The 11,472-nt window shown below is 47.1% G+C and overlaps 1 protein-coding gene across 1 annotated transcript in view; it reads right to left on the reverse strand.

Moving 5' to 3' along the window:
- The window catches only part of hpda (4-hydroxyphenylpyruvate dioxygenase a), a 19,710-nt gene that overhangs the window by 4,600 nt on the left and 3,638 nt on the right, over nt 1–11,472 (reverse strand). The window contains exons 4-11 of the mRNA XM_070440212.1: nt 10,869–10,973; nt 10,587–10,629; nt 10,385–10,467; nt 7,450–7,539; nt 6,526–6,632; nt 6,257–6,334; nt 4,994–5,156; nt 1,897–1,968 (exon numbers count right to left, since the gene is read on the reverse strand). Coding sequence (XP_070296313.1) covers nt 1,897–1,968; nt 4,994–5,156; nt 6,257–6,334; nt 6,526–6,632; nt 7,450–7,539; nt 10,385–10,467; nt 10,587–10,629; nt 10,869–10,973 — 741 coding nt within the window. The remainder of the gene's footprint in view (nt 1–1,896; nt 1,969–4,993; nt 5,157–6,256; nt 6,335–6,525; nt 6,633–7,449; nt 7,540–10,384; nt 10,468–10,586; nt 10,630–10,868; nt 10,974–11,472) is intronic.

Consider the following 11,472-nt stretch of genomic DNA (forward strand, 5'->3'; position numbering starts at 1 on the left):
AACTTTTCATGTTCAAAACTGTGCACTCTCCTCAAACAATAGCATGGTATTGTTTCACTGTAATAGCTACTGTAAATTGGACAGTGCAGTTAGCTTAAATTCTTGTTATTAATCTTTCTGCCAATATCAGATATGTCTATGTCCTGGGAAATGTTCTTGTTACTTACAAGCTCATGCTAATCACATTAGCCTACGTTAGCTCAACCCCGTCCCGTGGGGGACCCACCAATCCTGAAGAAGTTTTTTAAAGCTATGAATCTGCATGGATTGTAAATATTCAACTGATATACAGTACCATCAGAAAGTATTCACACCCCTTGACTTTTTCAGCATTGTGTTGTGTTACAGCCTGAGTTTAAAATGGATTACATTGAGATTGTTGGGTAACGCCTACACACAATAACCCATAATGTCAAAGTGGAATTATGTTTTTCAAAATGTTTACAAATTAATTAATAAAAAATGTAAAGTTGAAAAGTCTTGAGTCAATAAGTATTCAAACCCTTTAAGGCAAACCTAAATAAGTTCAGGAGTAAACATTTGCTTAACAAGTCACATAATAAATTCCATGGACTCACTCTGTGTGCAACAATAGTGTTTGACATGATTTTTGAATGACTACTTAATCTCTGTACACCACACATACAATATATGTATTTCGAGCAGTGAATCTCTAACACAGTTACAACCACAGAGACCAGGGAGGATTGCTAATACCTCGCAAAGAAGGGCACCTATCGGTAAATAAAAAAAATACAAATTGAATATCCCTTTGAGCATGGTGAAGTTATTAATTACACATTGGATGGTGTATCAATACACCCAGTCACTACAAAGATACATGTGTCCTTCCTAACTCAGTTGCCGGAGAGGAAGGAAACCGCTCAGGAATGTCACCATGAGGCCAATGGTGACTTTAAAACAGTTAAGAGTTTAATGGCTGTGATAGGAGAAAACTGAGGATGGCTCAACACCTTTGTAGTTACTCCACAATACTAACCTAAATGACAGAGGGAAAAGAAGGAAACCTATACAGAATAAAAAATATTCCTGTTTGCAACAAGGCACTAAAGTAATACTGCAAAAAATGTGTCCAAAGCAATTCATGTTTTTTTTCCTGAATACAAAGTGTTATGTTTGGAGCAAATCCAATACAACACATTATTAAGCACCATTCTCTATATTTTCAATTATAAATGGTGGCTGCATCATGTTATGGGTATTATTGTAATTGTTAAGGACTGTGGAGTTTTCTCAGGATATAAAAGAAACGGAATGGAGCTAAGCACAGGCAAAATCCTAGAGGAAAACCTGGTTCAGTCCGCTTTCCACCAGACACTGGGAGATTAATTCACCATTCAGCAGGACAATAACCTAAAACACAAGGCCAAATATCCACTGGAGTTGCTTACCAATAAGACAGTCAATGTTCCCTAGTTACAGTTTTGACTTAAATCTACTTGAAAATCTGAAAATGGTTGTCTAGCAATGATCAACAATCAATGTGACAGAGCTTGAAGAATTTTGAAAATAATGGGCAAATGTTGCACAATCCAGGTGTGTAAAGCTCTTAGAGACTTACCCAGAAAGACTCACAGCTGTAATCATTGCCAAAGGTGCTTCTACAAAGTATTGACTCAGTGGTGTGAATACTTATGTCAATTAGATATTTCTGTATTTCAATTTCAACAAATTTTCAAACATTTCTAAACAATGTTTTCACTTTGTCATTATGATATATTGTGTGTAGATGGGTGAGGGGGAAAATCGATTTAATCCATTTTGAATTCAGGCTGTAACAACAAAATGTGGAATAAGTCAAGGGGTATGAATACTTTCTGAAGGCACTGTAATGCTGTATTTCTTTCTTCGTCAGAAAATATATGATTGACTTACAGCTTGAATGATGTCGGATGTGTTCAGGGCGATGTGCTGGACACCAGGCCCTCCGTTGTAGTCGCAATACTCCTGTTGAAATAAGGCCACAATCAAGTTAAAATACTGACACACACATAAACACAGGCGGCTAGATAGAATACCTCATGGTAAGCTGTAGACCACACTATTTACCAAGAGAGTTTTCATCTATATTTTTCGTAGCTGTCTATTTACCATCACAAACCGATGCTGGCACTAAGACCTCAATCAAAGAGCGGTATAAGGCCAGGAGAAAACAAGAAAATGCTCATCTAGAGGCGGAGCTCCTATTGGCCAGTAACTTGAATGCCGGAAAACTGAAATCTGTTTTACCTAATTTCTAGCAACATGTCATCTGTGCAACTAGAGGCTAAAAAACTATAGACCACCTTTACTCCACACACAGAGACACGTACAAAGCTCTCCTCTGCCCTCCATTTGGAAAATCCGACCCTAACTCTATCCTTCTGATTCCTGCTTACAAGTAAAAACTCAACTAAGAAGTACCAGTGACACGCTCAATACGAAAATGGTGCGATGAAGCGGATGCTAAGCTACAGGACTGTTTCGCTAGCACAGACTGGAATATGTTCCAGGATTCGTCCGATGGCATTGAGGGGTTTACCCCATCAGTCACCGGCTTTGTTAATAAGTGCATCGACGACGTCGTCGCCACAGTGACAATACGTACATATCCCAACCAGAAGCCATGGAATACAGGTAACATCCGCACTGAGCTAAAGGCTAGAGCTGCTGCTTTGAAGGAGTAGAACATTAATCCGGTATTTTATAAGAAATCCTGCAAAACACTCCTACAAACCGTCAATACAGGACCAAGATCAAATCCTACTACACCGGCTCTGACGATCATCGGATGTGGCAGGGCTTGCAAACTATCACGGATTACAAAGGGAAACCCAGTCGCAAACTGTCCAGTGACGCGAGCGTACCAGATGAGCGAAATACCTTCTATGCTCGCTTCGATACTAGCAACACTGAACCATGCATGAGAGCATCAGCTGTTCCAGATGACTGTGTGATCATGCTCTCCGTAGCCAATGTAAGACATCAGTAAGATGTTTTAAGCAGGTTAACATTCACAACGCCCAGACGGATTACCAGGACTACTCAGAGCATGCGCTGACCAGATGTCAAGTGTCTTCACTGACATTTTCAACCTCTCCCTGACCCAGTCTGTAATAGGTACATGTTTCAAGCAGACCACCATAGTCCCTGTGCCCAAGAACACCAAGGTAACCTGTGAAAATGACTATCACCTCGTCAAATCTGTAGCCATGAAATGTTAATAAAAGATGGTAATGGCTCACATCAACACCATCATCCCAGACACCCACTCAAATTCCCATACCGCCCCAACAGATCCACAGATATATATCATATTGCACTTCAGAACGCCCTCTCCCACCCGGACAAAAGGAACACCTATGTGAGAATGCTATTCATTAACCTACAGATCAGCGTTCAACACCGTAGTGCCGTCCAAGCTCATCACTAAAACTAAGGACCATGGGGATTAAACAGCTCCCTCTGCAACTGGATCCTAGACTTACTGATGGGCTTCCCCCAGGTGGTGAGGGTAGGCAACAACACATCCGCCACGCTGACCCTCAACACGGGGGGCCCATCGGCCTGTACTCCCCGTTCACCCGCGACTGCGTGGCCGCGCACGACTCCAACACCATCATTAAATTTGCCGACGACACAGCGGTGGTAGGCCTGATCACCGACGACGACGAGACAGCCTACAGGGAGGAGGTCAGAGACCTGGCAGTGTGGTGCCAGGACAACAACCTCTCCCTCAGCAAGACAAAGAAGCTGATCGTGGACGACAGGAAACGGAGGGCCGAGAACGCCCCCATCCACATCGACAGGGCTGTTGTGGAACAGATCGAGAGCTTCAAGTTCCTCGGTGTCCACATCACTAAGGAATTAACGTGGTCCACACACACCAACACTGGACAAGGCAGGACCTCGTCTCTATTCAGACCGTTTGCTATAAGACTCGAAATTGAGCTCAGGTGCATCCTGTTTCCATTGATCATCCTTGAGATGTTTCTACAACTTGATTGGAGTCCAATTGTGGTAAATTCAATTGATTGGACATGATTTGGAAAAGCACACACCTGTCTATATAAGGTCCCACAGTTGACAGTGCATGTCAGAGCAAAAACCAAGTCATGAGGTCGAAGGAAATCAAAGGAATCAAAGGAATGCTTACTTATAAGCCCTTAACCAACAATGCAGTTCATAGTTAAGAAAATAGTTATTAAATGAAAACAATAAAAAATAAATAAGTAACACAAGACAATGACATAACGTCAGAGGACCTTCCGTCTCATCTAGCCTCTGTAATATGACCGATACACCTTCTTGCATATCCATCTGAGATTGCTTGACCTGAGAGACATCCGGTTCAAGAGATTCAAGAATGGTGCTGACTCTACCCATTTCTTGCATGGCCTACTGTAGGGATGATTGCAAGGCCGACAATAAGCTGGGTTCTATGTTCTGCCCTTTCAACGTCATGCTTGCTGAAGTGCTAGCAACAGCGCTAGCCCTGTTAGTTGCTACGCTAGCGATTGTGCTACATGTTGAAGCTGAATTCAACGCAGATATTGTTGAAAAACTTTGATAAAACAATTCTACTAAATGGACTATTCTATAGAACGTTAAGCAAGTAGGAAGTGTTTAATCGGGAGGCTKATTTCAGACAACCACCCTGCTTCGCAACATCACGTGACACCTATTCTTCGATTATTTCTCTTTCTTTCTTTGTGAATTGTTGGGAAGGGCCATAAGTAGGCATTTCCCTGTTAGTCTAACACCTGTGGTTTACTAAGCATGTGACAAATAACATTGGATTTGATTTTAGTTGCTCCTTAATGGAGGGACGAGCTCGTAGTAACGGCTGGAATGGAGTAAATGGAATGGTATGAAACACTTAAAACACATTTGATACCGTTCCATTTACTCCATTCCAGCCATTATTATGAGCCGTCCTCCCCTGACACACACAAGTACACACACAGAGAGGTTAATGGTCAAGGGGTCAGACCTGGATTTGCGACTTCTTCTTGCCGGGAGCAGGTTCGTTGATTGGCATCTTGATGGTCTCCTCATAGTTGGTCACTACGATGGACCTCAGGGCGCTGTACTGTGTGTGGATCTGTTTGTCGTCTATCGACCAGAATCGGTGAAACAGCAAGCAGTTCTGATACCTGGAGACAGTGGTTCCATGAACTTATCAGTGCATCTCTCAAAACAATGAGTCTCAATAGTCTTAACACACAGGATAGGGGTTAAGGTTAGGAGTAGGGTTAGGGGTTAGGGTTAGGGGTTAGGGTTAGGGTTAGGGATAGGGATTAGGGATAGGGGTTAGGGATAGGGTTAGGGTTAGGGATAGGGATAGGGATAGGGTTAGGGGTTAGGGTTAGGGATAGGGTTAGGGATAGGGATAGGGTTAGGGTTAGGGGTAGGGTTAGGGTTAGGGTTAGGGTTAGGGATAGGGTTAGGGTTAGGGTTAGGGTCATTGTGTTGGTGACAGTCTCATCTTTCCACAGAGGGGTCATATTAGTTTTTTTCTTAGGTTAAACTAGGGTTAGGGTTAGGGGTAGGGTTAGGGTTAGGGGTATGGTTAGGGTTAGGGTTAGGGGTAGGGGTAGGGGTAGGGTTAGGGTTAAACTGTTCCCGACGCGACAGACGTTTTCGTGAAAAGACAGATTTTCAGGATGTCACATGGTCTGACAAACACCGCTGTAGCTCGGTCACCTTCCACAGCAGATGTGGAGAGCCGATATCGGAGGATGCAATGGATTGAGACGTAGCCAACGCAAAAAAAGGATAAGAGAAGAGAGAAGAAAAAGAGAAGTTATCTCTAGCTTAATTAATAAACTGACGTATTTTGATGCCGATTTAAAAAATATTATGTTACTTAGATTGACGCAGGGGTGCGTCAATAGACTCTTAAGGATTAAATGGCTTCCTCTTCCAAATCTTAACTGCTTTTTCTCATGTAAGAGTAACTCTAACCCAACATCTGAAAACAACAGTGCTCCATGTCTGTGAACCTGCAGTGGTTTTATGTTATTTAACCTTTTATTTAACTAGTCAAATCAGTTAAAGAACAAATTATTATTTACAATGGCGGCCTACCGGAGGAACAGCGGGTTAACTGGCTTGTTCAGGGAGCAGAACGACAGATTTTTACTTTGTCAACTCGGGGATTCAATCAGGTAACCACTAGGCTACCTGCCGCCCCGTTTTTATGTAAAAACAACAGCCCTAGATGTTATTCTTCCCTTTGGTCCCCTGGTCTCACCAGTCTGACACGGGCACCATTGCATCGTCTGGCTGGTTTCCCACAATGTGATCGATGAAGTTCAGAAGTCCTGGTGGCCTGGAGAGAGATGGGGGGGGGTGAGTATGTCTGACTGTGTCTGTTGCATACGAGACCTGGCTGAGCTGTCAATGCAGACAAAACACCAGTGACTCGAGGCTATAAAACTGATGCCTTTTGTGTTGAATTATAATGAGAGAAAATGTAAACACAGTTTTTTTTAGAAATCATAATGTGTGAGTGAAACTCACAGTTTGGGTAGCAGGCAGTCCTTTACCACAGATGTGTTGTATCCGGGCAGAAACAGGCCTTTGTAGGGACCCAGGTACTCAATGAGAGTGTGTGTTGTATCGCCATACTAGAGGAAGATGGATAAGGAAGCTGTTCATTTAGAATTACAGTACCTCAACTGCATCAGGTCAAATGTGTTTACAATTAGTGACAGAGAGAGAGACAGAGAGGGAGAGAGACAGAGAGGGAGACAGAGAGGGAGACAGAGAGGGAGACAGAGAGGGAGACAGAGAGAGAGACAGAGAGAGAGACAGAGAGAGAGACAGAGAGAGAGACAGAGAGAGAGACCAGAGAAGAGAGGAGAGAGAGACAGACAGAGAGAGATAGAAGATAGAGAGGAAGAGGACAGAGACAGAGACAGAGACAGGGACAGGGAGACGACAGGGAGGAGAGGACAGGGGAGAGACAGAGAGGAGACAGAGAGGAGAAGAGAGAAGAGGCGGGAGAGAGAGAGACAGGAGAGGGGAGAGAGGAGACCGAGAGCGAGAGAGAGAGGAGAGCGGGAGACACAGGGAGGGAGAAGAGAAGAGAGAGAGAGCAGAGAGAGACAGAGAGAGAGAAGAGAGAGAGAGAGAGAAGACAGAGAGAGACAGAGAGAGATAGGAGAAGAGACGAGACAGAGACAGAGACAGAGACAGGGACAGGGAAAGGGAGAGACAGGGAGAGAGCAGGGAGAGAGACAGGGAGAGAGAACAGAGAAGAGAGACAGAGAGAGAGAGAGACAGAGAGGGAGAGAGAGAGACAGAGAGGGAGAGAGAGAGACAGAGAGGGAGAGAGAGAGACAGAGAGAGAGACAGAGACAGAGAGGGAGAGAGAGAGACAGAGAGGGAGAGAGAGAGACAGAGACAGAGAGACAGAGACAGAGAGGGAGAGAGAGGACTCACCGTCTGAACGACAGCATACTTGACTTTGCCGTGACTATCTTGCTCAATCCAAGGCTCCTTGACCACCACCGCCCCTCGCTCTTTAGCTTTCTGCAAACAGTAACAGGACAAATAGCCGGTACACATTACCAAGACAGCACCTAACCTGTTATCACTCCACCACACAGCTCCAGACACTTTGACCAGACACGCTGCTCCTGCTTTCCCAGTTTGGTTGTAGGTAGAAACACCTCTTTGTTATCTTATGAATGATCCTCTCTGTTGCTTTGACTACATGTTTTTTTATTTGAGAGAAATCATGGTAGAGAACGAAGGGGAAGGTTGATATCTCTCTGTACAATCAATGACAGCAGCTTTCCCTTGGGCCATTGGACCGAGAGCAGAGTTTATCCTCTGTTTAACCTAGAAAAGGAACAGCCGCTTTCCCTTGGGCCATTGGACCGAGAGCAGAGTTTATCCTCTGTTTAACCTAGAAAAGGAACAGCAGCTTTCCCTTGGGCCATTGGACCGAGAGCAGAGTTTATCCTCTGTTTAACCTAGAAAAGGAACAGCAGCTTTCCCTTGGGCCATTGGACCGAGAGTTTATCCTCTGTTTAACCTAGAATAGGAACAGCAGCTTTCCCTTGGGCCATTGGACCGAGAGCAGAGTTTATCCTCTGTTTAACCTAGAATAGGAACAGAAAGGGTACCAGGTTCATCTGTGGCATTCATTCCTGCCTAGCGGTTAAGAGAGTTGGGCCAGTAACAAGGCAGTTAACCCATAACAATTGCTCTCTGATTGAGGGGTTGGGTTAAATGTGAAAGACACATTTCAGTTGAATGTATTCAGTTTGACATCTGACTAGGTATCCCCTTTCCCTCGACCCTCTACCCTCTACCCACCACCACCTACTCTCAACCCTCTACCCACCACCCACCACCTCTACCCGTACCCTCACCCACCAACCTTCTACCCACACCTCTACCCCATATCCAAGACAACGCGGGGGCCGCGGCCTGGGGCGGTGGAGCAACGACCCGCCCCCCCCCTCCCTTACCCCCCCCCCCCACATCCTGCGCGCCCCCCACCCCCCCCGCACCCCCACCCACCCCCCCCCCACCCCACCCCCTCCCACACCCCCCCCCCCCCCCCTTCACATGATCTCTACACCACCCCACACAACACCCACAACCCCCCGTCTCCCACACGGCCACCCCTCCTTTTGCTTTACCCTCTTTACACTTACTTACCCCACCACCCCTCCCTCTAGCCACCACCCTCTACCCCGACCCCCCCCCCCCCCGTACCCTCTACCCCCTCTACCCACCACCCCTCTACCACCCACCCAGCCCCACCCCTCTACCCTTACCCACACCCCCCTCTACCCACTCTGACCCCACCCCCTGCCCCTTACCACACCCTCCACCTACCCCCCCTCTACCCCTCTAGAAATCCACCACCAACTCCCGCCCCTCTACCCCCTCTCACCCACCAATCACCCCCACCGTCTACCCTCTACCCCCACCCCCCCAACAACCCGTCTGAGCGTCGCGTGCTGAGCCCTTCTACCCGACCGAGAGCGCGCGCCCTCTACTACCCGGGCGCGAGCGCGCGGGTCTACCCCGACACCCTCTACCCACCACCGTCTACCCTGTAGCGCGAGCTCACCCTCAGCCCACCACAGCCCTGTAATATAAGAAAAAAAAAGCGCGCGCCCTGTGTGGTCGTAGCGCTCGTCTACCCACCACCCCGTGTCTAGCGCCAACCCACCCGCACGTCGCGGCGCGCGCGGTCTAAAAGACGCGCGGATCCTAGGCCAACCACCCCTCTACCCTGCGCTTACCCACCACCCTCTTACCGCACCACCGTTCTACCCTCGGTGGCGTTACCCTGCAACCCGCCCACACCGCTACCCCTAGCCCACCACCCGGTCTTGACCGCGTGCTACCCTCTTAGCGCGCGCCGACCCCACCCACGCACGCCTCTACCCTCTACCCCACGCACCCTGCTACCCTCTACCCTCCTCACCCTCTACCCTGGCCACCCTCTACGCCCACCCACCACCCGCACGCCCCACCCTCTGGTGGCAGATAACCTCTAGTTAAAGAAAGGCCAACCGCTCTACCCACCACGCCTCTACCCTCCAGCCCTCACCCACCACCACCCTTCTACCCACCTCTACCCCGTCACCAGCCACTCTCTACCCACGCACCCTCTACCCAAAACCACCGCCCACCCCCCCTCTACCCTCTACCCACCGACCCTCTACCCTCAAACCACCACCCCTACCCACCACCCTCTACCCTCTACCCTCTACCCACCACCCTCTACCCTCTACCACCACCCCTACCGCTCTACCCTCACCCCACCCCCACACCCACCACCTCTACCCTCTACCCAACCACCTCTACCCTCTAGCGCGCGCGACTGCCGTGCGACGTGCGCGAGCCGGCGTGCTACCTCCACCCACCACCCCTGCTACCCCACCCGCTACCTCTACCCACCACTCTCTACCACCAACCCTCACCCTCCACCCTCACCCACCCACCACCTCTACCCTCGACCCTCTACCCACCACCCTCTACCCCCAGCCCTCCACCCTCTACCCGTATACGCCCCAACCTTCTAACCCTCTACCCCCACCCTCTACCCGTCTACCCTCTTACCCGACCACCCTCTTACCCTTACCACCACCCTCTACGCCACGCACCCTCTTGATGCGCCACCACCCTCTACCCACTACCCTCTAGTCTACCCTCTACCCTCCACCCTCTAGTCTACCCTCTACCCTCCACCCTCCACCCTCTAGTCTACCCTCTACCCACTACCTTCTAGTCTACCCTCTACCCACTACCCTCTAGTCTACCCTCCACCCACCACCCTGTACTCTACCCACCACCCTTGAAACTAACAGATAAAAGGTTGAACAAGATTACTTTAGTACTTTTTACTCACCTTGATTAAGAATTCAAGGTCCTCCACTTGGAAAGCAATGTCTTTGACCCCATCCCCATGCTTCATCAAGTGTTCCCCCATTTCTGAGAGAAAAGACAACTTTTGAAACATAACCTTATATGACTGACTGTTGATCTTTCATACCAGGTCTATATCAGAAATGTAGCCTTTTAAAGATGTTGACTTGGAGAAGAAAACCTGCCTTCATTTCCTGGATTCAGAGCAGATTCGAAGACGAATAATATCTGGGTGAGGAATAAAGAACAAAGTGATCGATACTTCATCACATGAAGGTATTAAAAGTCAGTCAAAGTTGGAGTTTTAAAAGCTCGAGACCAACCACGGGCCAGTTTCCCAGACACATCCTCGTCTAGTCTCGGACTAGGAAAACTTTCATATGGATATTTATTTTTAGTCTGGGATTAGTGGGTCAGAGAAAGCGGTTCTACGTGTCTAGAAGTGGGTATGAGATGCTGTACGCTACCTTGTCCTGTTTGATGACATGGGACACCACCTCTCGGCTGCCGGTCTCCAGACCCTTGTAGGCCACTGGCTCGAAGCCCATCTTGTCACAGTAGAACACAGCTGCCTGCATAGAGAATTCATAAGGATTTCATAACACATTAATCACCCATACATAACACATTAATAACGCATCCATAACACATTAATAACCCATACAGAACCCATACATAACACAATAATAACCCATACATAACACATTAATAACCCATAGGTAACACATTAATAATCCATACATAACACATTAATAACCCATAGGTAACACATTAATAACCCATAAGTAACACATTAATAATCCATGGGTAACYCATTAATAACCCATAGGTAACACATTAATAACCCATAGGTAACACATTAATAACCCATAGGTAACACATTAATAATCCATACATAACACATTAATAACCCAAACAGAACCCATACATAACACATTAATAACCATACATAACACATTAATAACCCATTCATAACCCATACATAACATATTCAGAACCCATACATAACATATTCATAACCCATTCATAACCCATACATAACACATTAATAACCCATATATAACACATTAA

The sequence above is a fragment of the Salvelinus sp. IW2-2015 genome, unplaced genomic scaffold, assembly GCF_002910315.2.
Source record: "Salvelinus sp. IW2-2015 unplaced genomic scaffold, ASM291031v2 Un_scaffold2312, whole genome shotgun sequence".
Classification (NCBI taxonomy): Eukaryota; Metazoa; Chordata; class Actinopteri; order Salmoniformes; family Salmonidae; genus Salvelinus; species Salvelinus sp. IW2-2015.